The 26,708-nt window shown below is 41.2% G+C and overlaps 1 protein-coding gene across 2 annotated transcripts in view; it reads left to right on the forward strand.

Moving 5' to 3' along the window:
• The window catches only part of ADGRL1 (adhesion G protein-coupled receptor L1), a 181,045-nt gene that overhangs the window by 142,456 nt on the left and 11,881 nt on the right, over nucleotides 1-26,708 (forward strand). For both annotated transcript variants that reach the window (XM_070739581.1, XM_070739582.1), the window contains exons 5-17: nucleotides 3,841-4,641; nucleotides 6,938-7,249; nucleotides 8,270-8,373; nucleotides 8,517-8,702; nucleotides 9,566-9,604; nucleotides 12,126-12,309; nucleotides 14,515-14,637; nucleotides 15,622-15,827; nucleotides 16,112-16,282; nucleotides 17,075-17,284; nucleotides 19,553-19,773; nucleotides 20,139-20,205; nucleotides 20,514-20,605. In XM_070739581.1, the coding sequence (XP_070595682.1) occupies nucleotides 3,841-4,641; nucleotides 6,938-7,249; nucleotides 8,270-8,373; nucleotides 8,517-8,702; nucleotides 9,566-9,604; nucleotides 12,126-12,309; nucleotides 14,515-14,637; nucleotides 15,622-15,827; nucleotides 16,112-16,282; nucleotides 17,075-17,284; nucleotides 19,553-19,773; nucleotides 20,139-20,205; nucleotides 20,514-20,605 (2,716 nt within the window). The remainder of the gene's footprint in view (nucleotides 1-3,840; nucleotides 4,642-6,937; nucleotides 7,250-8,269; nucleotides 8,374-8,516; nucleotides 8,703-9,565; nucleotides 9,605-12,125; nucleotides 12,310-14,514; nucleotides 14,638-15,621; nucleotides 15,828-16,111; nucleotides 16,283-17,074; nucleotides 17,285-19,552; nucleotides 19,774-20,138; nucleotides 20,206-20,513; nucleotides 20,606-26,708) is intronic.

Consider the following 26,708-nt stretch of genomic DNA (forward strand, 5'->3'; position numbering starts at 1 on the left):
AACATCATGCAGTGCTATAAAATCCAACTGCTTTCCATTAAGTGGTTCTTGTCTGGTGATTCACAACAGAAAACACTACAGGGATCTTTTAACAGAACTTGTCATTAACATCTAGGCTAGTTGGCTTCTATCCTCTTTGACTCATTGCCATACAGTGGTAAACCCATTTGTCACTCTGCATTTCCACTACACTATAGATCAAATAATAGCTCTGTCGTTGTACGCAAGAAGACTAAGTAGATGATCTTCAAACACCTGGTAGACGATAATTGAGACAAAACAAGTTCTCTTTCTTCCTAATTAAAAGTGAATAGGCAAATTGCAGGTGGTCTTCCTTGGCCTGCTATATCAATGCAATCTTTGCACAAGTCGCTTAGAGTCCTTAAAAAGTTAAAATGTATACGCTGTGGATTTTTAGCTGGCACATTATAGCTGTAATATGAAATGTAACTTCTAAATAACCATTATCTCTCTCGGCCTGGTTCCTTGAGAACTATTTCCAGTTCTCAAGGAAAGAATGATGCTTACTAGTTAGGTTTATAGCAGGCAGCATCCTTATTTTTGACAGGGGATAGACAACATGTGGGCCGTATGTGGCTACTCCAACCTCATTTTTCCTTCCCTTAGAGCCCCCAAGGTCATAACAATTTCATCAGCATTTTTTTTTACAGTAGGGGAAGGGGCAAAATAGATACGTTGACCCTCCGGAGGGGAAAAATAACACATTTATTGGGCATTGAAGACATCATCAACTCCAATAAAGCCTGTTTCTTTCATTCTTCAAAATCAGGCTGAACATTTCTGGTGTCATCACAGTGTTATTGGTCATAGTCCTTGCTGCCTTCATAGACAAAATAATAATAAAAGTGTTGTCCCTATCTCAGAAAAGCCCTGGCTCAGCCTTCTTCTAAACTCATTATTACTCACTGTGAATACCTCTTTTCCGTTCCATGTACTAGTTCTGCAAATGAGCTCAGGAGGCAGAATTTGCCAGCAGCTAGAATGGCAGAATATTTATTAATCAGAATTATTTATTATTACTAAGTAGGATGCGGCACAACATCACCATGGAGACCCAAACACTGTGAATAAGAGTGAACTCGCCAGGTTGCTGACTCAGCCCTGCCTGCTCCCTCTGGAGTTATCCAAAGATTGTGACCATTGAAAGCAACCGTCCATCACACTCTTAATTAAGCTCATATAAATCCCGTTAATTTTGAGGAAATTTAAACCTTTTACACTATGGCCTAATGTATGTTCAGAACCCCAAGCTAATCTCCTTTATGCAAAAATAGATACAAAACTCATTCCTGTCCATTCACACTGAAACTGCCTGAGTCTGGAAAATCAGGGGAAGGGTATTTGTAAATATTTATGAGAGTTGGCATTGACAAAAATTCTGTTTTCCTCCATGACTGATGCCAGTCTCCTTCCTGGATTATTTGCCAATCATTTCTAAGGCTGTTGGTGTATGTCATCTACTTCCAACTGTGTGGTGGTATTGGTTTGATGTGGAATCTAAGTTATGCCCAACTCCAATAAGACTTGAAGACTTGCTGGAGTGTTGTGGCTTTTCATAGCAACTGTGCAGATATAATAATGGGAGAGCAGAGAATTCACTACTGTACCCACAAAAACTATTGGCAGACATTTTAGGGCTGCGATAACAAAGCCCAAATTCCATTGAGACTGCAGAGCGAGGGGGGGAAAAACCCGTCCACAGTGGAAAACTATAGGCTAGCACCCAGCAGTAGCTGGGTTGCTGACAATCCAGTTTCCCCTAGCTGTGTACTAATATCATAGTACATACAAATCTAATAAATAAATAAATATGTCAATATTTGTACACCAGAGCAATATAGTCCTGGTTCTTCTTAATTTAAAAAGACATCTTACAGCCTTTAAGCCCTACAATTTGCATTTGGTTTGACTGCTCCAGTGTCTTCTGTGTAACTGCTTAGTACCACTGTGCTGTAACGGACAGGTGAATTCTCTGCTACAATCTTGCTCTCCTCACTCCATTCCACCCCTCCTTCCACCACTAAATGCTTTTCTTTCCTCCCAGCCTTGCTCCAGCTAACCAGAGGCAGATACTTGCAGAATGCTGGCCTGTTTTTTTTTTGTCTTCCTTTCCAAACTTTTTCCTCCTGGCTTTTCCCAAGACTGCGGGCAGCCAATTGGGGTGTGGGTGAAAGGGAGGGGCTTCCTTTCCCCCCCCTGCCCAGCCTCCTTTCCCCTCCCCTCCCCACTGTCACTTCACTCCTCCACCTCCTGCCATGTGCACTAGCCTCATGTCCTTTGCTGCTTCGAATCAAACCTGGCTGATAAGTTACTTGAATGGCACCCGGGAGATGGGAAGCAGAAGCTTTGGGTAATTGCATCCTTCTGCTATGGTTCTGTAAGCTCTTATTTCCAGAAGGGAGACAGTCCCTGTGCTAATCTGCAGCTCTCTGTCCCCAGGGCTTAAAAGTAGGTCTCTTTCAGAGGAAGAGGAAACACCCTGTCTTTTACATTCAGTGGGCTTCTAAGCGGCCAAGCTTTGGATTATTTTCTGCTTCTTTTTTCTTTTTCCCATTGCCCATTCAATAATGTTTAATAATGGTAGAATATTTCAGGCTGGCAGGCCCGCGTTCTTTTTCCACTAGAAGGCAATTCCTCAGAACTCTTTGGAAGACAGTGATAAGATGTAGAAGAACGTTGCTCCGGGGGCGTGAGATAAAAGAGTCTGAAGCCATGGAAGTTGGAAACCTGGGCTCCTAATTTCTGCTTCTAAATGCATGATTACTTTCTGTTTTAGGAACTGCACTGAGCTAACTTGCAGCTCTGATATTCTGGCTAATTACTGCAACCCCAAGGAAAAGAAAGACCACTAATAATTGCCTTTGTAGATGCAGAAATGGGTCCAGTTTCTTTCTGCCTCATTACTATTGATGGTTATGCCAACGTAAAACTGGGCTTTAGGTGCGGCATGATGATGGGCGTAGATTAATCTTGCTCAAAGGAGTTGGTGAAGCAAATTCCTTTTATGAATGCTGTAATCCTTTGATCAGTGTACTTCAAGATTTGATGGAACCAATATGTTATAAGTTTCCAATAAAGTAAAAAAGAAAATGTTGTCCTTCCTCTAGAAGATAAAGATCTGTCAGTTCTATAAACCCAACAACACTACTCAATCCATTCCTTAGAACAGACAGTGCCACAATTCCATACTTAATTCCAAAGTTGTGATGTGGAAGCTTTAACTTCCATACCATTAGATGTATCCCCTAGGTATCTCCGGTGGAGAAGATTTGTGAGGTCTAGCTCATTGTAATTGCTTTTCCAGAGCTTTTAACTCTTCTGACCTCCATAGAATGAGTAAAGCATATGGTCAGGGAATAGGGGTTGTAGCTGTAAGTTCACCAATACTCCTGTTCGTATTTCTGAGTTATCCAAATGATATTACTTAGAATTTGGCAAGGAAACAATTAGACATTCCCTGCTAAATTTCAAAGTAGAGCAAAGCAAGGGAGGATGGTTTGGAATCCTTATATTCCCATTTTAATTTGACCTGGACAAAGTGTTGATTTCCTCTGATGCTCCCCACCCATCCCTCCCATTATTTAACATCACCAAGCCATCTCAGCTCAATAACAGATAAAAGTGTCATGATTGCAGCTGCTCTGAATACTCAGCGCGGATTTCACTTCTCCTGCCAACAACCTTTTACAAATTTATCCTCTCTCTCTCTCTCTCTTTCTTTCTCTCTTTCTTTTTTCTTTGTTCTGTCACATTCTTTCTGAATTTTCACCCTTCCCCTTTTACCCAAACATCCTTTCCTCCCTTGCATCCCCTCCCTAGTATTCGTTTGCCCAGGGACGCTGCACAAGATCCTGGAACCTACCTCGGCCCATGAATCAGAGCACCAGTCTGGAGCTTGGTGCAAGGATCCTCTTCAAGCTGGAGACCGAATATATGTCATGCCTTGGATCCCATACAGGACAGACACCCTGACAGAGTATGCTTCATGGGAAGACTATGTAAGTGCCCGACATACCACCACATACCGCTTACCCAACAGAGTCGATGGCACCGGCTTTGTGGTGTACGATGGAGCAGTCTTCTACAATAAAGAGCGGACACGCAACATTATCAAGTATGACCTGCGGACACGGATTAAAAGTGGAGAAACTGTTATCAATACAGCCAACTATCATGACACCTCACCCTACCGCTGGGGTGGCAAGACTGACATTGATTTGGCTGTTGATGAAAACGGGCTATGGGTCATTTATGCCACTGAAAGCAACAATGGACGGTTAGTGGTAAGCCAGCTCAATCCTTATACTCTACGCTTTGAAGGCACGTGGGAAACTGGCTATGACAAACGCTCTGCATCCAATGCTTTCATGGTGTGTGGAGTCCTCTATGTGGTGCGGACAGTATATGTGGATGACGACAGTGAGGCCGCAGGGAACCGTGTTGACTATGCCTTCAATACTAACATGAACCGCGAAGAACCGATCTCTCTGACCTTTCCTAATCCTTATCAGTTCATCTCTTCCATTGACTATAACCCCCGTGATAATCAGCTTTATGTATGGAATAATTATTTTGTTCTGCGTTACTCTCTTGAGTTTGGTCCACCTGATCCTAGCACTGGTGAGCTATCATCCTAAGATAAAAGTTTGGGTGGGGAAGAAAAAAGAGCCGTCAATGTTTGGAAATTGTGGGTGCTTGATTTTTGATCCAATTTTTACAGTGTTGATAAAAAAATATTTGGGGACAAAAATAATGAGTTAACTTGCAGTGATGTGACTTCCTTAATTATACAATTTGGCACATAAACCATATGAAATTATCTTTTAAAAAATAGATTCTTTAATATGTATCTTATACCAATTTTCTTTAAATCAGTGCCCTCCAGCTGGGTCTATTTATTTATTAATTAGATTTCTGTGCCACCCTATTCCTTGGATTCAGGGCAGCTATTGGGTTGGAGCAATAAAATTACTACGTGCATTTTGGCTGAAAATTCTGGGAGAGAGCATCAGGTTACAGAAGACATTTTATACTAAATCTCATATATCACCAGTCCCCAGTTGCATATGAATTAGGATTGCTATTTTTTGACTTGAACTAAATATCCTTTGACAGCTATCTCTTGACTTGAGCTAAATTAGATAAAACAAACATATTTTCCATATTCTACAAGCGCTTGCAGGTTTTCCAGGTAACTCAGCTTCTACTATTTGATGTAAAGAACAATAATCACATTTCAAGAAATTTTTGAGCATGTATAGACAATTTCACCTTAAAAAGAAAGGCTTAATTTTTTTGCACTGACATCTAAAATATCTTTAATTTTGCTACTTGCTGCAAGCAGTTCTTCTGACTCCAGTCAAATAGTAAGTATTGGAAAGTTTATTCACCTCAATTCAAACTCACTGTGACCCCAACAGAGTCAGCATATGCCTGAAGTTCTGACAGTTAACATCACATGGAGTTTAAATTGAGAGATGGATTGTCTGATGTTCAGTATTTGGCAGAAGCCTAGAGGCTACAAAAAATAATTCCTTAAAGCTGGGCAGAAGGAGAAAAATTCAGTCTGCTTTTGAATAAAAGAGGTTCAAGATTAGTCATGCTCTAGTATAGGGCCAGATTAAGATCTGTTTATCCCAATATATCTCTAATTTGTTTTTCATACATTCTCCATTCATCCCAGTGGCCCAGCTTATCTCTGAATGGCATTTGAAACTGAGCATTTCCACAGTTAATATCCCCATGCTGTGGCTGGATGAATGGGATTTAGCCTGAGTGAGAATAATGGATCAGTTGTATCTGTAGGAGTCACACACATATTTTTAAAAGGGATGGGACAGAATGAAGCTTACCTTTACATAAATTATCACAAAGTGCTATTGTTTGCTATGTTTTAAAATTAAAAATGATTTCAGTGCAAAAACATGGCTTGTATTTCATATTCCTAAGAAAGATCTGACAGAAGATGTCATAAACAGTATGTGGGCTCAAGGGCAGTGGTGGGATTCAGATAATTTTAACAACTGGTTCTCTGCCCTAACGCTTTCTTTCAGCAACCAGTTCACCAAACCGCTCAAAAAAGTTAACAACTGATTCTCCCAAAGTGGTGCAAACATGCTGAATCCCACTACTGACTATGAAGATACGTATCTTAGATGAAGATACATAGATACCATCTTAGATATAATGAAATTTAAAAAGTAATATAACTTGGAAATTTGATGATTTTTTGCAGTTTATATAATGTACAGAGAGAAGAGCAAGATACACTGATATATGAAGGAATATACTGTATACCGAGCCAGCAGTAAAACAAGGGTCAACAAATTTGGGCTGGAATCAATAGAGAGGACGAAAGAATACATATAATTCTTTTGGTATCATTAGCTCCTTTTCAGAGTATTCTGCATTTGAACATTTAGTAATCACCATCTCCCCTTTTTTAAAAAAAATATATTTTTGCAACCATGGCAACTAGAATTTGTGATACTAAGGAAAATCTGGGACTCTTTATACTGCATCTTTTGTTAAAAATGTGATCGTGATTAAATGATGATTCCATGCAATGTGATTTTCTGGCTAGAATAAATAATACTGTGATGAGAACTCAGCGAGGGAATGTATGTTTTAAATGTACAAAGTTTTAAGTACAGCTCCTGATATTTTCAGGGTGAAGGATCTAAAATACCAGTACAGGGCAAGAAAAAGACTCCACTGGAGATTTTAGGGGTCCCCAGCAAATCAAGAGGTCAATGCAATTGGGTCCAACGCAAAGCAACATCAACGAAAGTGGACTTGTAATAGCATAGGCATTTTTAAAAATTAAAATTATACAACCGAAGACCTGAATGGGAAGGGAGGGATATCTTGTTTATGGGGAAGGATTGCTTGCCTTCAACTATCTTTCTGCCCACAGGCCCAGTCACCTCAACACCACTCAGCCCGACAACCACTATTCGTCCCACCACTGTCACCAGCACAATATCGCCTGCTGTTACAACCACTCGACAGCCGCCCCTTACGACCCACCCTATAGGTGCCATAAATCAGAAGGGTACAGAACTGCACACAGTCACTGCCATAATGCCCAGTACCCGGCGTCCACCAGCAAACAACCAGCACATCTTTCCAGAGCTCTTCTGTGAAGCAAAGGAGGTGAGGCGTGTCCAGTGGCCAGCCACACAACAAGGCATGCTGGTGGAAAGGCCTTGCCCAAAAGGCACAAGAGGTAAAAACAAGCAGCTTCACCAGGGGGAAACCTTAGGGAAAACGTTCTGGTCTTTATTGAAGAGGCGGATGCCTTTGGATGCTCACAAGATCCAGGTGAAAGGAATTGGGGTCCAGCCCAGTGTTCCCTCTAATTTTTTGTGGGGGTTGGCGGAAAAGTATAGTGTCTGAGCGGCAGTCCCTTCTGGACTGGGCGGCACAGAAATAATAAATAAACAAACAAACAAAAACCCACCCTGTTTTGCCTCAGAGAATTTCAAAATAAAATACTGTACTGTGTGTCTATAACAGTGAGCTCATAATAGGGCAACTCTATCAATATCAAAATGCCACTTGAATAGTTGAGCTAGTTTCAAACTAGATTTTGATTTTCTTTCTCTCTTCCTTACTCCCATTCTTTTTCTTTCTCTTTTCCTTCCTCTCTTTTTTCTATCTGTTTCTCTCTCTTCCTCTCTCTCTCCTTCCCTCTCACTCTTTCCCTCTTGGCTTCTGGGCAGGTTTGGAAAACTCTGAGTTGATGATGATTTTTAAGTGAGCGATTGTTCACTGCTCAGCTTAGAGGGAACTATGGTCCAGCCAGTGTGTTTTCCTTCCATTAGCCAACATTACAAGTTGTACTGCTATCCTTGAGATGGGAAAACCCTGTATTGGAATGAAATCTGCTGGCCTTATTCCTGTTTCTCAACATGCCTTTCTATGGCAACTAATGATTTTGGTCTCAGTCTGTCTTTGGACCTTTGAGCTACACCAAGTGTAGCACTCAATTGTTAGCTTGGGATGGGATGAAAACAGCAGTATGAAGATATGGCTGGATAAAGATGCTGCTGGAGCATATTTGTAGTGTAATTAAGGGCAAGGGAATAATCTACCTGGGAAGCCAGCTCTGGACAAACCTAATAATGCTTCTTTAGAGACCTTTAACAATGGGCTGCTTTTGTAGTGGGAATAGATAGGAATGGGAGGCAGAAGCCATTACTGATATTGATTAACAAGCCTTTTTTTTTTGCTATCCCACCCACAGGTATTGCTTCTTTCCAATGCCTTGCTACTCTTGGTATTTGGAACCCACGAGGGCCTGATCTCAGCAACTGCACGAGTCCCTGGGTCAACCAGGTGGCCCAAAAGGTATCATTTTTTTCCCAGAAGTTCTTCCCACACCTCTAGTTATTCATCAGACCGTTCATCTTCACAATGAGTATCAGGCTTCTTCACGCCTGCATAACTCTTTTGCTGAATTGAGGTAGTCTATGTTTCTTTCCTCTTGGCAGATCAAGAGTGGAGAGAACGCAGCCAATATTGCTACCGAGCTTGCCCGACATACGCGTGGTGCCATCTATGCTGGAGATGTTAGTTCTTCTGTCAAATTAATGGAGCAGCTCTTAGATATCTTGGATGCTCAACTGCAGGCACTGCGTCCAATCGAGAGGGAGTCAGCTGGCAAAAACTACAACAAGGTGCATAGTGATATACTGTATTAACTGGGAGACTATTCTCATCAAGTTGTGTGTCCTGACCTTATACAGTATTTCATTTTCCTGGGTTGTTAAAACAGAATGTCATAATTTGGTATAAACCTTTTAGGGACCTAAAGATCCAGGGGTTGGAAAAATATATATACTGTATCTGCATGTTTTGTTTTGGGTTTTTTGCCTTACAATAAATAACAATCAATTTAGTTTTCCATGCTTCCTGATTATTACTCTTGATGTGAGAATACTTACGAAGAAATATCTTCAGATGGCTAATTTTGTGGTATAGTCTACCAAATGCTGTTGCTATATAGAGACTGGTCATGTGTCTTGGTTTTCTTATAGGATTCTATATTAGCTCATTGATGATAACAATGCAGAATGTTTATGATAGATCATGTGAATGCATTCAAAGAATACATAATGTGTTACTGAGTTAATATAATCTAATGCAATGTAAGTGTCTAGGAATGCAACCTGACAATTCTGGCGATAATTTTGAATTCGGACCTAAAAGCATAAATCAAAAACTTAAGAATGTGATCAAATGTACAGTGTGAGGAAATAAAAAAGGTAAACAGTGGATGCAATTGTCAAATTCAACCTGTCCCTTTGAATAACAAAGCAACTAGTAAATTAAAATTCACATTGTCATTTGGGACATTTCTTTTTTATTCCACCTATCTGGTGACTTCCTGTCCAGAATAAACAATGTTAAGAAAACCCATAGATAAAATGTATTGGGATAGATAGAAGAGAGTGAGATCTTTGGGGGATTCTAATTATTTTTTCCTTGTTTTGATATACGGACCATCTTTGACGCTGGGCTTGTATGCTGTACTCTACAGATGCATAAGAGAGAAAGGACCTGCAAAGACTATATTAAGGTGAGGACATCAATGTTCTAAATTCAGGTAGGAATAACTGTAGGCAAGAAGTAACACGTCACACATCTGTGTATCTCAGGGAGATACTGACATTTCTCTGAGACTTGCGTGTTTCTATTTCAAAATAATTGTTTCATTTAGAAGCACCCTTAATTTAGAACAGAACTAAAAAATTGCTTGTTTATGTTTATTAAAATATTTTTATCCCACATCTTATATAGTCATATTATATTGCATAACTTTCTAGTAGTATATATGAAATTGTTAGCAACTGTGGAAATTATGAGGAAACAGACAAGATAATCTTTTGGGAAAGGACATGTTTTGTTACCAAAAGTTTTTTTCTTTGGTCTTTATCCAATGTTATCTGAATTACGAGTGGAACACAGGAAAAGTCCTTTCTATTACAATGGTCCTCATTTAAATTGTTCTGGACATACAACTGATATGGATATCCATAAAACATCCCACATGATAGCCATTTATAAAAACCTTAACCCTGGAAACAATACATAGAAAACTTCTATCAAGCCTATATCATTTTAATTTTATGTAGGGAGTTGTTTGTAGTTGTCCAGAACACAAATAACCATGCAAGTAATCTCTCAACTACTATTACTAGTAATACTACTTTAACAAACTATATTTCATTCTATGCCAGTGTGGTTGATTTAATCTATATATATAAAAGCCAAATGTCACTCATGCATCATCACAAAATCTCCAGAACTATAAAGCCTACAAACTTGAAACTCAGCACATATGTTCCTTTTGGCTTCCAGGTGCTCGCTAAGAAAGGATTTTTCAAAATGACCATCAGATCATTAGTTATTTCTTATATTATTATTAACATGCTCTGATGCTAAGAAATTAGATGTTCTACTCCCCCTCCCTAACAGAAAAGAACTCTATTCCAATTGCCAGTGGGTATGGCCAGCACCTGACACACCTACCCTGTGGGCTGGGAGTTTAGACATTCTACTCCATACTAAAGAGTTCCGTTTCATAGCGAAGCATAGGTATACTATGCTACTAATGTAATATAAAGTTATGTGGGTGTTTTTTAAATTAATAAATAAAAGATGCAGATCATTTATTTGGAACTGTGGTCACAAATACAAGCTTTTGAACCAAATGATACAAAAGAGGCTCTAAGTCAACCTTTTTAGCTTGGCACCCATCCCATTGTGTTGAATTTCAGTCTCTAGACTAAATAAAATAAACAGAAAAAAATCCCACCAGAAAAGATGTTAAGTATGGCGGCTGAACTTCCAAGAAATCCGATGAGGGGGTGAAATCATTTAAAAATAAAGGAGAAACAGCTAAATATGAATATTTAAGCATGAAAGCTATGCTACTTCTCACCCTGCAAGCAAAGTAGTTGTATCTTGTAGAATGGACTTGCCCACTTTATAATACTCAAAGTAATGATGAGCAATGCCTGTAGTTCCTGAGATGAAGGATTGCGTTTTCTAGTTGTGGAATGTTTGGAAAATACTGTACCTCGAATTCCAAATTAGCATTACAGAAATTGAAAAGCACCTTCCACCCATACAATAATAAGTTAGGTCCCACAGAGTGGGTCTTCTCCAGGTCCCGCCAACTAAATAATGCCGCTTGGTGGGACCCAGAGGAAGAGCCTTCTCTGTGGCGGCTCCGGCCCTCTGGAACCAACTCCCCCCAGAAATTAGAATTGCCCCCACCCTCCTTGCCTTTCGTAAGCTACTTAAAACCCACCTCTGCCGCCAGGCATGGGGGAATTGAGATCCTCTTTCCCTCTAGGCCTTTACAATTCTATACATGGTATGTCTGTATGTATGTTTGGTTTTTATATTAATGGCTTTTTAATCATTTTTAGTATTGGATTATTATTGTACACTGTCATATTATTGCTGTTAGCCGCCCCGAGTCTCTGGAGAGGGGCGGCATACAAATCCAATAAATAATAATAATAATAATAATAATAATAATAATAATAATAATAATAAATGGGGTAGGAAGAGAATAAATGGTATGTTTGTATGTGTGTTTGGTTTTCTATATTAAGGAGTTTTAATTTGCTTTTAGTATTGGATTATTATTGTACAGTATATTGTCTATGATTGCTGTTAGCCGCCCCGAGTTTTTGGAGAGGGGCGGCATATAAATCCAATAAAACTTGAAACTTGAATTACAGTACTTCCATAAATGGTAACATCTTTGAAGTTACCATTCTACTCATTCTACTCTACTGGTAACATCTTTGATGTTACCCATTCTACTCAGAAGATGCACCTAACTAACAATAGCAAAATGACAATCTCAGACTCTCTGGGTTTTGAGGGTTAAAAAATGCATAACACCCAGGGTCTCTTGGATAAACATTGATAATACATATGTCCCTTGTCTGTCAAATGGATCTGTAGCCATCTTTGCTCAATGGCAAAGAAGAGAAAAGAAAAGTGCGAGAGCAGAAGAACTGTTGGGAAGGAACGGAGTGTGAGAAGTGGATCCATTTCCCCAAAACTCAATGTCGTTCTAGGCTGTGGTGGAGACGGTGGACAACCTCCTGCGTCCAGAGGCACTGGAGTCGTGGAAGGACATGAATGCCACGGAGCAGGTGCACACCGCCACCATGCTGCTTGATATCCTAGAAGAGGGAGCTTTCCTCCTGGCTGACAACGTCAAAGAACCAGCCCGTTTTGTCACCGCTAAGAATAACGTGGGTAAGCATCAGCCTGTCTGCTTTATCTTGAAGAAGTCAAGAGGGAGGGAGGAAGGGAGCTTCACAGAGTGTGTGGGTGCAGCAGACTTGTGCCTCTCTGCAGCAATTCTAAGCCAGCCAGCCAGCCATTCTTTCTTCCAAATGCGTAGTACTGAACATTATTGAACACAGTGCCTGCGCTCTGTAAACCTAGGGAGGTGGGCGCCTTTATCAAATGCAGGCTGTCAAAAAAAGAGGAAGGTGCCATGGACCTTTTAAAGGCTCTTGATTTATACCTCCTGGCAGTGTCCTTATTTTTCTGTGACACCCATAGAAAAGCAACCTGTATTTCCATCTCATGGAAGCAGGTTTCTTACAGGGAAGCAGCATTCATTTCATTTGTTCTTCATTACATACAAGGGAAGGATATCTGTAGCATTCTCCAGGAGCCTGCTAACAAATAAGTCTGTGGGGCAAAAACAAGAGAAAGGTTTTTGCTGATCAGGCACAAGACTGGGTCTGCTTGGCACATCCCCTGGTAGGATGACACCATGTTGCCCTTATATCACTTAATCAAGTGAGCTTTAAGGTATCTTTTCATCATCAGAGAGCCGGGGTGGCGCTGCAGGTAGAGTGCTGTACTGCAGGCCACTGAAGCTGACTGTAGATCTGTAGGTCAGCGGTTCAAATCTCATCACCGGCTCAAGGTTGACTCAGCCTTCCACCCTTTCGAGGAGGGTAAAATGAGGGCCCAGATTGTGGGGGCAATATGCTGGCTCTGTTAAACAGTGCTATTGCTAACATGTTGTAAGCTGCTCTGAGTCTAAGGAGAAGGGCAGCATTAAAAAATCAAATTAATTAGGTAGGTAGGTAGGTAGGTAGATAGATAGATAGATAGATAGATAGATAGATAGATAGATAGATAGATAGATAGATAGATAGATTGATAAGACTCATTCCAATCATCAGTTATAGAATCATATCAAACATAGTTACACATTAGATGGCACATTGAAATGTTTTGTTTTTACTAGGCAGAAGGTACAAATGCAGCGGATGGGGTTAAAAGCAAGTGGAAAAGAACAGGGTATTAAACCAGAGAAGAGAAAGAAGAGAAGAGTAGAGTTAGGAGAGGTAGAATTTGGACATTTCCCATCCAGTTCTACCCAGTTGGAAATGGAGATACATTTCCTGTATCTCAGGCAGTGGTTATCTCTTCTTGAGGTCAAATCCATTCCTAAGGTTTTGCCAACCTTTTAGCAACATAATTCAAGCCATTTCATTACATGGAAATGTCATATAATGTGATGTTAGCTAGATCCAAAAGATCAGAAAATCCAGTCAGTTTTGCAAATCATTTTCCTTGTGTGGAAAAAAATCTCACAATAGCATTCTGCATAACTATAAATTAATATCTTGCCCAGGCAATCTGAAGAAATATACCTTTTGTGTCTGGTGCCAGACTGAACCCATGGCTCTTGAATAATAAATATAGAAACCTAGTCTCCTGCCAGGTTTCTCTGGTGTGTCACTGCTTCTTGGATTAAGTGACCTCAGAGCAATAGAGCAAGCAATAAAACTGTAAAACGGCTCCATCTCTTTAGATACAAAATGAAAACAACAATCCACAGTGGACTGGAAAACAGATCAGAATAAGTGGAAATGGTACAGTTTCCTATACCAAATTCTTGCATTTATCACAGAGTTTAACTGTAGCGATATGATTAGCAGAACGTATTATAAAGAAATATAGTATTAAGAGAAGCGAAGTAGGGATGATAATTTAACAACTATCAAGCACTTGAAGGTCATAGTATAAACGTAGTAGGACAAAAGAGTAGTTGAAATCAAGTCATCCCATTTCTACTCTGGTAGTTTAAACATGAAGAAATATGAAGGTTGCATTCGGTATCTATATAGAAACATGAATTTTCAGATGAAAGAAGGACAATTGCTACAGCTTTGTATGTCTGTGGAGATTCTCAGTCATCCAGGTCATAGTTGTCCCAAAAGTCTTTTTCCAGAGACAACTGGACTTTCTTGTTTCTCTTTGAAGGCATTTCGCTTTTCATCTTGGATTGAAGCGTCTTGGAGGAGATGCAAAATGTCTTCAGAAAAAAACAAGAAAGCCCGGTTGCCTCTTGAAAAAGCACCTTTGATACAGCTTCTTATATCGTTTGACCTGTGTTTTTGTGTCAACGTATTCCATTCTTCTCTCCCATTCTAGTGTTGGAGGTCTCTGTGTTAAATACAGAAGGGCAAGTGCCAGATATTGTGTTCCCACATGAATATACAACCAGAAACTCAATCCAGCTATCAGCCAACACGATCAAGCAAAACAGCCGTAATGGTGAGCGAGAGAAGGAATTCCAGATTTGGGGAGGACCTTGATAAACATCTTCCCGGAATACTTTGGAGGCCATTGTCATGCAATTATGTCTTTCCCTCCCTTTCTAGCAATACTAGATAAATGGTCAAAGCAATGGAAACTGCAGTTTAATGTTTCCAAATGTAAAATAATGCACTTGGGGAAAAGGAATCCTCAATCTGAGTATTGCATTGGCAGTTCTGTGCTAGCAAAAACTTCAGAAGAGAAGGATTTAGGGGTAGTGATTTCTGACAGTCTCAAAATGGGTGAGCAGTGTGGTCGGGCGGTAGGAAAAGCAAGTAGGATGCTTGGCTGCATAGCTAGTGGTATAACAAGCAGGAAGAGGGAGATTGTGATCCCCTTATATAGAGCGCTGGTGAGACCACATTTGGAATACTGTGTTCAGTTCTGGAAACCTCACCTACAAAAAGACATTGATAAAATTGAATGGGTCCAAAGATGGGCTACAAGAATGGTGGAAGGTCTTAAGCATAAAACGTATCAGGAAAGACTTAATGAACTCAATCTGTATAGTCTGGAGGACAGAAGGAAAAGGGGGGACATGATTGAAACATTTAAATATGTTAAAGGGATAAATAAGGTTCAGGAGGGAAGTGTTTTTAATAGGAAAGTGAACACAAGAACAAGGGGACACAATCTGAAGTTAGTTGGGGGAATGATCAAAGGCAACATGAGAAAATATTATTTTACTGAATGAGTAGTAGATCCTTGGAACAAACTTCCAGCAGACGTGGTTGGTAAATCCGCAGTAACTGAATTTAAACATGCCTGGGATAAACATATATCCATTGTAAGATAAAATACAGGAAATAGTATAAGGGCAGACTAGATGGACCATGAGGTCTTTTTCTGCCGTCAGTCTTCTATGTTTCTATGTTTCTAATTGATCTAGCAATAATCACACCCCAAGCAGTAGGCCTGATCTCCTTTCCCTTTGTTCCTTAGGGGTGGTCAAAGTTGTTTTCATCCTCTACAATAATTTGGGATTTTTCCTCTCCACTGAGAATGCCACAATCAAGCTTGGAAGTGAAGTCGGTCCACTTAGCCCCTCACTTGTTGTCAATTCCCAAGTTATCGCTGCCTCCATCAACAAAGAATCTAGTCGTGTCTTCCTTATGGACCCTGTCATCTTTACTCTCTCCCACCTGGAGGTGAGATAAGCGTGATTCCTGGGAACTCTCTGTTTCCTTTTCTTTACATAAGTCAATAAGTCCCATACCTTGGACCTTGTGCCTTATAATCAGCTCTATAGTAAACTGGCAAAGTTACACTTTGTGAAGGATTCAGCATTAATGTTTCGAGCATGTATAAATTCACTTTTAACCAAGTCATACATTTTTAATATGAAATATGAGGTATAATGAACAATCTGTATTCAGGCAACCCTATCTTTATTCTGCTGAGGACATCCAGACACATTCTTCTTTCCACATAGGACAAGAATCACTTCAATGCCAATTGCTCTTTCTGGAACTATTCGGAGCGTTCCATGATGGGATACTGGTCCACACAGGGCTGCCGACTGATGGAGACCAACAAGACCCACACCACCTGTGCTTGCAGTCACCTCACCAATTTCGCCGTCCTCATGGCACATCGTGAAATTGTAAGAATTATCACTTACCTGAAGCAGGGTGGGAGAAAATATGGCAGGTTGTTAGGGGGGGAGGGAAATGGTATCCTATCATCAGGGCCATCCTTTTAACTCTTAATGCATGTTGAATGTTTATCTTATTGCAGTGATGGTGAATCAATCGCACGGGCACCACAGGTGGCACGCAGAGCCATATCTGCTGGCACATGAACCGTTGCTCTAGCTCAGCTCCAATGAGCATGTCTGTGCCGGCCAGTTAATTTTTGGCTCGCACAGAGGCTCTGGGAGGGCGTTTTTGGCTTCCAGAGAGCCTCCGGACAGATGGGGAAGGATGTTTCTACCCTCCCCTGGCTCCAGGGAAGCCTTTGGAGCCTGAGGAGGGCGAAACACGAGCCTATTGGGCCCACCAGAAGTTGGGAAACAGGCCATTTCTTATCTCCAGTGGGGGGGAGCTGTTTTCGCACTCCCCAGGCATTGAATTATGGGTGTGGGCACTCACGTATGCACGATAGCGTACGTGCACACTCTTTCGGCACCCGAGGGAAAAAAGGTTCGCCATCACTGTCTTATTGTATGGGCCATATATAAAATCTGGGCAGCTGTTTCTCATCAAAATGTTAAGAAGACGGGCAGTCTATGAGGTCAATAAACGTCAAGTGACTTCACAGTATTTGGGAAATGTCCAAAGCACACCAAGGCTGTCCAATAGTAAAGACCATTGTGCTAATTACTAAGTTCAGTATAAAATATAGCATGCGGCTAAGGGGATACACACACACCAGGTTTTTCCTTCTTTCTTTTCAGTACCAGGGACGCATCAATGAACTTTTGCTGTCTGTCATCACATGGGTGGGCATTGTGATTTCTCTGGTCTGCTTGGCCATTTGCATATCCACCTTTTGTTTCCTCCGTGGGTTGCAAACTGACCGCAACACCATCCACAAGAACCTCTGCATCAATCTCTTCATGACTGAGCTCCTTTTCCTGATTGGAATTGACAAGACGCAGTATGAGGTATGTGATGGTTTTCCCTTCCTATTAGAGACAAAAGCCACCCCAGACTGCTCCTCTGCACAGTGGGATCTGCGAGGCACATTAGGGGGCCATTGCGGTAGAATGTGCTAGGAGGAGGGTCTCACTAGGTTCCGTTTGGCTTGCCAAATTCAGGGTGACATTGATAAGCCTTTTGGATTCAGAAAATAGTGTCTATGTATGTACGCCTGCCTAGGTCTCTCAGACCACTGATCTACTGAAGACCTCACTGATCTCTGGGTATTACACAAAGGAAATATTAAGACTGCAAAAAAAGATTTCCAGATAACATGTTTTCAAATATCTATAACAACTTCTCACTTTATTATGAGATAGATTGCAGAGAGATGTTACAATATATTTATAACCACGGTGAATAATATATCAGAAACCACTTTATGTCTTTTTTTTCCCTTCTAATTTTCTTCAAAGTTTTTTTCTTTTCTCGGTCTTTTTTGCTATTTGCTTTTGCTTTTTTCCGCCTATATACTAGTTTGTATTAGATTTTATCACGTTGTTTAAAAGTTTCTATGAAAATTATATAAAAATAAGACGTGAAATGATCCCGATTCGCTTCTGCCTGTCGGTTGCCCAAGAGCCAGTTGCGAAGGGAGCCTGAGGCTCCACCCACCCACCCACCCACCCACCCACCCACCCACCCACCTGGACACCGATATTTGGATTGTTTTACCCTCTGCACATGTGCAAAGCATTCTCTGCATGCACAGAGGGTAAGAGAACCCAAATGGCAGCGTCAGGATGGGTGGGCAGAGCCTCGCACTCTCTTTGTGATTGGCTCTCCGTTGACCGACAGGCACGAGCTAGAGTAACCTCTCATCCCTGCGTGAGAGGCTACTCTAGCTCAGAAGCAAAATTTTGTTCTCCCTGTGAAGCATCTTCCCTTTAAAGATATAAATATCTCATTATGGAGGAAGGTTACCTGCTGGTCCTTCTCAGTACACCAGCCTAGTCTTAAGATGATGGCATCGATTATGATTGCATGGGGGTGATGATGATAGCCATAGCAGGAATAGCACTGCATCACTCACTTATGAGGGTTACCTGTGGGAGGGTGGGTAAGGTCTGCCTGTCTGTCTAGGCAAAGTTGGCTCTTCTATGACATGTGCACTTCAACTCCCAGAATTCCTGAGCTAGCATGATTGATTCAGGAATTCTGGGAGTTGAAGTCCACAACTCATAGAAGAGCCAACTTTGCCTACCTCTGGTCTAGGCTATGTATCCAAAAGATAAGATTTTTTTTTATAAGGGTTTTTTAAATTGTTTTTAATATTGGATTTGTGTCTCATGTATTACTTGTTGTGAGCTGCTCCAAGTCTCGGAGAGGGGGGGCATACAAGTCTAAATAATAATAATAATAATAATAATAATAATAATAATAATAATAATAATAATAATAATAAAAACAAAAACAAAAACAAAAAGATAAGATTGAGCAGTTTACTCTCATTAGTTGGCAAAGAGCAGGAACAGGGAGGAAGAGATTAATAGTTATTTCATTCAGGAGCATCTGTAATAGTAAAATCTCAGCTTATCAAAACTCGGAGAAGAATCTCTGTGTTATGAGTGACAGGAGAAATATTTAAGACTGGGGAAGCAAGCACTTAATACAATTCAGCACTGCTATGCAACCAACCAAGCGCTGCAGATGATCCCGTGGCCCCCAAAAAAGTCCCAGGATATACGATGATGAGAATATTGTTTCAAGGGGACAATGTACAGAACAAATGGAAACCATGTGTGGCCTTTCATATATGGTTACCCAGAGTCTCCATCACTGCTCACCATTATCCAGGCTGGCTACACTGATGGAAGCTGTGGTTTGGAATTTGGACTGCCTTTAAAGAGCAGGAACTAGGACACAGAAAAAATTGTATAGATGAAGACAGCCTTCTCTTTTTTAATACTAGCATAGAAACATAGAAGACTGACAGCAGAAAAAGACCTCATGGTCCATCTAGTCTGCCCTTATACTATTTCCTGTATTTTATCTTAGGATAGATATATGTTTATCCCAGGCATGTTTAAATTCAGTTACTGTGAATTTACCAACCACGTCTGCAGGAAGTTTGTTCCAAGCATCTACTACTCTTTCAGTAGCAACATATAAATTGCATGCTATCGTATAGTAAAGATATGTAGGGATTTTAAATAAATCATTATATTCCCACACACAGAGACAAGATACACAGAAATCCATGCTAACCGGTATTCTTTTCCCCTTAATCCCAGATTGCCTGCCCCATCTTTGCCGGGCTGCTGCACTATTTTTTCCTGGCAGCATTCTCCTGGATGTGCCTGGAAGCCATTCACCTTTACCTCATGCTGGTTGAAGTCTTTGAAAGCGAGTATTCCCGTAGGAAATACTACTACCTGGGTGGCTATTGCTTTCCTGCCCTGGTCGTGGGAATTGCTGCCGCCATTGACTACCGCAGCTATGGCACTGAAAAGGCGTAAGTAGACGGGTTGCAGCTGGTGGAAGATGAACAAGAATGATGTTCTGTTTTTAATCAAAGATCCAATGTGAAAATTTAAGGAAGAGGGTAAATTCATTTCCCTTTGAGAGTCAGTAGAAATACTAGATTTTATTGAAAGAAGAAGTGAGAATGTAGAGGTAGGACAAGGGATACCAAAAGGAAAGCTATGGTAGAAGACCAACGTAGTTAGATGAACAAGGAATTAATGTAGGTTTCAAAGCACGTTTTGGTGACATTGTCATTTGCGTGCCAGTCAGACTACTGTATGCACTAGTGAAGGTATGGGATATCCACTGTTCTTTGGGTCTCTGTTTAAACATGTCTCGCTCTACTTTTGACAGTTGCTGGCTTCGAGTTGATAACTACTTCATCTGGAGTTTCATTGGACCCGTTTCTTTTGTTATTGGGGTGAGTCATTAAAGGATTGTTTGGAGTAATTGAGATGGGATTTTTCCCCTTAGTGTTATAATGCAAGACTTCAAACCAAACCTGGGGAAAGTAACTAAAGTCTTTATTCCAACACTTCCCAATCCCTTAGATATCCCCAAAGCTCAGAAGTTGTGCTGTAATGCACATCTCACAACACCGCAGTGCAGTGGGAATTCATTGCCAACCTCAGAATGGGGCAGAGAGAAGTTGCTAATTGGGGGAACTGTAAGACAAAGAATTCTATCACACCCATCCATCCATTCATCCATCTGTACATTATCTTCCAGATCAACCTTGTATTCCTCATGATCACTCTGCACAAGATGATCCGCAACACATCTGTCCTCAAGCCTGATTCCAGCCGACTGGACAATATCAAGTAAGTTTCTCTTTGGATTCCTTTTTGATAATTTCCTGATGTAGGTTGAAATGCCTCTTTATCTTACTAGCTTAATTCTGATGTTGTCTGAACACAACAGTGTCTTTTGGAACTTTCAAACCAGTACACCGGAACAAAACATGCCCAGCCCAGACAAAATCGGCATCTCTGTGTTTAAATGTAGGACCTTTCTCTAAACAACAGGACCGAAAGCCCTCATCAGTGAGGTCCAGCAATATCTGATTACCAACTCACAGCTGGGGGTGAAAACCTTAGTTCCAGAGAAAGGGGTCTGAAGGTTTGAAACGGTCCTTTCGGCATGCTAAGCTTTGGGGGCAGCTCAGAAACAGGGTGAATGCCTTGAAGCATTTGTCTGGCCAACCAAGGCCTTTTGACCACTGATGTTCTTGCAAAACAGCACACTGCAAAGACTCCTTGAAGCCATTCCCTCATTTTCAAACAGCACAACCTCACATACCTCTGTAAAAAGAATTAATGAATGAATTAAATAAATTCTATTTCTATGCCGCCCAACTCCCTAGGGAGTCTTGGTGACTCACAGCAAAATAAATATTGATAAATATAAAAAAACAGTACAATTTAAAGTAATTGCAGCCATCGATACATTCATGGACCAACCTCGCTAGTAGAATTCCCATTCGCTCAGATGAATAGAGTTATTTTGCTCAATAGCCAACGAGGTGAAAAGCATATTCATTAAAAAAAAATTGGGAAGAATTTTTTTTTCAGCAAACAGTTTACAAATGACAGACTGTCAAAACACATGTGTTACTCACAGGTTCACACCTTCTTATACTCGTTTTAATAATAGAATAATCCAGCAATGGTGATTGACGGGCTGAACATATACCTTGCTTGTTGCTAAGTTAAGGCAAATAGTTTCACTTTGACATCTATCCAACTGAGAAATGCAGAGTTCATTCACCTTCCTTAACCTAGCTCAAGTGGCTCAGAACCACGCTTGAGGGTAAATGGAGCAAGAGTGAACGGATACGTCCCGGAGAGGCTCATAAGAACAAAGTATGGCAAATTGAGGATCTATGGCTAAACGCAATCCCTGTGTTCTGTCAGGCTCTCTGGTAGACTTCTCCCAAAAATTCACTGGTACAAATTTTAGACACACACACGTTTGAAAATTCAAAACAATGTTCTTTATAATGAAAAGTCACTTAACCTAAGCCCTCTTTTGGTATAGCAAAGAGCACTCGTCTCCAAAGAAACTGGTAATTTGTACAAGTCCCTTATCAGTTCTGTGATACTTAGCTTGCAGCTGTGAGGCAATTCACAGTCCTTCTTCTTTTACAAAGTGAAACACACTTTGCTCTGGTTTAATTTCAAAGCGGGGAAAAATCAGCACACAAAAAGTTAAAGTCAGTAAAGCAGTCACGAAACACAACGATCAGATAATCCTCCACAATGGCCAAACCCACAGGCTCTTTATAGCAGCCTCACTAATTACCACAGCCCCACCCAACCACAGGTGGCCTCATTTTCTTTGATAATAATCTCTCAGTTGTTGTTGCCTATGCATCACTCTCTGCATGCGTGGCTGTATCATTAACTCTTGTTCTGAATCCAAGGAGGAGTTAGATAATTTTATCTCCTTCTGAGCTGTCTGCCACACTCTTCTCCTCCCTGTCACTCATGTCTTCTTGGTCAGAAGAGCCTTCATCATCAGATTCCACTGGGGGCAAAACAGGCCTGCAGCATGTGGATGTCTCCCGCACATCCACAGTCCTAGGGGCAGGAGCTGGGCCAGAGCTAACCACAACACCCTGAATGCCCTTTTTTAGCAGCTCCCAGAATGCCCTCTCGCCATCATGATGAATATCAGTGTATTAGCTCCATTCATTTTCATGCATGAAAACTGAACAGAGGACATCCAGTAAACCTGGTTTATGTAGTATGGCCCTGATGTGCACATGATTTAAAAATCCTGTAAATCTGGAATTCAGTAATGGGGAACGTTAGCTCTACAGGTATGATTAACTAAACTGAAACTCCTAGTAAGTTAGCTAGTAAAGAATGCCAGGATCTGCAGTTAGCAATAGGTGGAGGTTTTCTGCCTTGGATTATAAATCAGAATTGATATTGTAGTTTCTGCTTCTTACTACTATTATCACCCAGGGTACAACTATTATTTTCAGAGAACAGTTCAGTTTTTTCATGATTATTTTTTTCTCCCTTTTTTCCAATTAGTTTAATGACATACTATGTATTCACTATTGGTATGATTTTGTAGCCCACTTCTTTTATTCTTGCTTTGTCTATTTTGGATTCCAGTTTTGCTCAGTCTGTCAATATGTTGTTTAGGGTTTTTAAATATTTCATAGAAATTGACAACGCCTGATATTTGTCTTTATTCAAAAAAAAGCAAAAGAATTAATTTTAATAGTTATTTATTTATTCAAATATATTTCTCATGTAATCATCGCAAAACAATATACAAATAACAAAACAAAAATATAATAATATATCAATAAATAATATACAAACATCCATGGAATGTGGATAAAGGACATAAAAATAAAAAGAAGAAAAATGCATAGATTTATTAGATTAGATTTATTAGATTTGTATGCCACCCTCTCCGGAGACTCAGAGCGGAGCACTTGGAGAGAGAATACATGAATGCCTTTAGAAGAAAGAATGATATTTGTACCTTATGTTTGCTCAGAAATAATTCTTGTAACAGTCTCATAGGTATTTATTGGCTGATTCCAAAGGGACATATGGTGGGGGTGGTATTGACTCATTTCTCCCAACAGTCTTTCATATCTCTAGTACAGTGTTTTTAACCAGTGTGCCGTGGCACACTAGTGTGCCGCGAGACATGGTCAGGTGTGCCGCGAAGCTCAGAGAGAAAGAAAGCAAGAGAGAGAGAAAGAAAGAGAGAAAGAAAGCAAGAGAGAGAGAAAGAAAGAGAGAGTGAGAAAGAAAGAAAGAAAGAGAGAGAAAGAGCAAGAGAGAGAAAGAGAGAGAGAGAGAGAAAGAGAACAAGAGAGAGAGAAAGAAAGCAAAAGAGAGAGAAAACAAGAGAAAAAAGAAAGAGAGAGAGAGAGAGCAAGAGAGAGAAAGAAAGCAAGAGAGAGAGAGAGAAAGAGGGAGGGAAGGAGAGAGAGAGAAAGACATAGAGGGAGGTAGGGAGGGAGAGAGAAAAAGAGCAAAAAAGAGAGAAAGGAAGGAAGAGAAAGAAAGAGGGATGGAGAGAGAGAGAAAGAAAGAAAGAGGAAGGAAGGGAGAGAAAGAGGAAGGGAGAAAGAAATAGAGTGAAGGGGAGGAAGAGAGAGAGAGAATTTTTTTGTCCAAATTTTTTTTAGCCACCCACCCCCCCCCGCTCAATGTGCCCCAGGGTTTCGTAAATGTAAAAAAATGTGCCACGGCTCAAAAAAGGTTGAAAATCACTGCTCTAGTATCCACAAGCTGAGAATATTAAACGACAGAATAAAGTAGTTCCCAAAGGGACAACATCATACCTGCTCCAACAATGGAGTCCAAATCAAAATGCATCTGTTGTGGCTTCCTTTGCAAACAACATATCAACTGTTTAAAAGTGAGGCATAAAGTCTTCCAGCTTCTCATCCACACCCCCAGCAATCCTGATAGAGAAGATAGAAAAACAGATGCAGTCTTTTTACCCATGGAATAATATTCTTAATCAACTTGAATCTTTGGTGTCCTGACTGATCTCAAGATTTACTCCAGATGTTCTCAAAAAGCTGTCATGCCTTTTGTTTCATACGTTTCAGCTCCCCATCAAATCAGATGGGGGACAGTCTTGTCCTCACTGCTTTTGTGTTCCAACTGATCAACCAGTACAGGAAAATCCCCAAGTGGGTTCAATTTAGGAAATCAATTTCATTAGACACTAGGGCAATTTTGACTAGCCTGTGCAGAAGTTTATACTGATGGCCAGCCTAAGGTAACCAGATAATGATCTGTCTATGACAGTGAAAATGCATAGTGCTTCTCTACCCTCCAGTCACTTATTACTATCTGAGCAGAATAGTGAGATATGGGGCCAAACACTAATTGATACTCTCCATGGTTGCATGGCAGACAAGATGAAATATTGAGCTACCCTAAATGAAGCTAGAGCAACCCAATGCCACATCCACAATGGTTGAGCCAGCCCGGGAAAAAAAGACTACCACGCTGCAAGGAAAGTGGTATAACAACAAAAACCCTTGTTCCAACCGCCCAATTATAAGAACGTGCATTCAACATTAGTTGCCAGCAGTTTGAATCGAATCTCACAGCAGATCGAATCTCACCGGGCTCAAGGTTGACTCAGCCTTCCAACCTTCCAAAGTTGGCAAAATGACTCAGATTGTTGGGGGCAATAAGCTTACTCTCTGTACCCTTGCTTAGAGAGGGCTATAAAGCACTGTGAAGTGATATATAAGTATTTATTTATCTATTTATTTATCAGATTTGTATGCCGCCCCTCTCCGTAGACTCAGGGCGGCTAACAACAATAATAAGACAATATAAACAAATCTAATATTTAAGTTAATTTAAGAACCCTAATTTAAGAAACCAATCATACATACAGACATACCATGCATAAATTTTATAAGCCTAGGGGGAAGGGAAAGTCTCAATTCCCCCATGCCTGATGACAGAGGTGGGTTTTAAGGAGCTTATAAAAGGCAAGGAGGTTGGGGGCAACTTTGATCTCTGGGGGGAGTTGGTTCCAAAGGGTCGGGACTACCACAGAGAAGGCTCTTCCCCTGGGGCCCACCAAATGACATTGTTTAGTTGACGGGATCCGGAGAAGGCCAACTCTGTGAGACCTAACTGGTCGCTGGGATTCGTGCAGCAGAAGGCGGTCCCAGAGATATTCTGGTCTGATGCCATGAAGGGCTTTATAGGTCATAACCAACACTTTGAATTGTGACCGGAAACTGATTGGCAACCAATGCAGACTGCAGAGTGTTGGTGTAACATGGGCATATTTAGGGAAGCCCATGATTACTCTCGCAGCTGTATTCTGCACGATCTGAAGTTTCCGAACACTTTTCAAAGGTAGCTCCAGGTAGAGAGCATTACAGTAGTCGATCCTCGAGGTGATGAGGGCATGAGTGACTGTGAGCAGTGACTCCCAGTCCAAATAGGGCCGCAACTGGTACACCAGGCGAACCTGGGCAAACGCCCCCCTCGCCACAGCTGAAAGATGTTTCTCTAATGTGAGCTGTGGATCGAGGAGGACGCCCAAGTTGCGGACCCTCTCTGAGGGGGTTAGTGATTCCCCACCACCAGGGTAATGGATGGACAGATGGGGTTGTCCTTGGGAGGCAAAACCCACAGCCACTCCATCTTATCTGGGTTGAGTTTGAGTCTCTTGACACCCATCCAGACCCCAACAGCCTCCAGGCACCGGCACATCACTTCCACTGCTTCACTGACTGGACCAGGGGTGGAAATGTAGAGCTGGGTATCATCTGCATACTGATATATTGCTATTAGTAGGCTGCTGGTGCAAATATCAAGTCAGTGAGAGAAAATGCATGTACAGTCATACCTCGTCTTACGAACCTAATTGGTTCCAGGGGGAGGTTCGTAAGACGAAAGGTTCGTAAGACGAAACATTGTTTCCCATAGGAAACAATGTAAAGTCAATTAATCCATGCAACCCAAAAAAAAACCCCGCAAAAAAACGCTGCCGCCCGGCTGTCACCTTTTAAAACAGCCGCGCGGCTTTCCAGCAGCCTCCGAACGCCAAACCCGGAAGTTCGGGTTTGGCGTTCGTAACACGAAAAAAGTTCGTAAGAAGAGGCAATTTTTTTCGGAACCGTTCGGAGGCTGCTGGGAAGCCGCACGGCTGTTTTAAAAGGTGACAGCCGGGCTGGGGGGCTTCCCAGCAGCCTCCGAACGCCGAACGCGGAAGTTCGGGTTTGGCGTTCGGCTTCGGGAGGTTGCTGGGAAGCCCCCCAGCCCAGCTGTCACCTTTTAAAACAGCCGTGCGGCTTTCCAGCAGCCTCCCGAAGCCGAACGCCAAACCGGAACTTCCGTGTTCGGCGTTCGGAGGCTGCTGGGAAGCCCCCCAGCCCGGCTGTCACCTTTTAAAACAGCCGCGCGT

Source organism: Erythrolamprus reginae, chromosome 2 (assembly GCF_031021105.1).
Source record: "Erythrolamprus reginae isolate rEryReg1 chromosome 2, rEryReg1.hap1, whole genome shotgun sequence".
Lineage (NCBI taxonomy): Eukaryota > Metazoa > Chordata > Lepidosauria > Squamata > Dipsadidae > Erythrolamprus > Erythrolamprus reginae.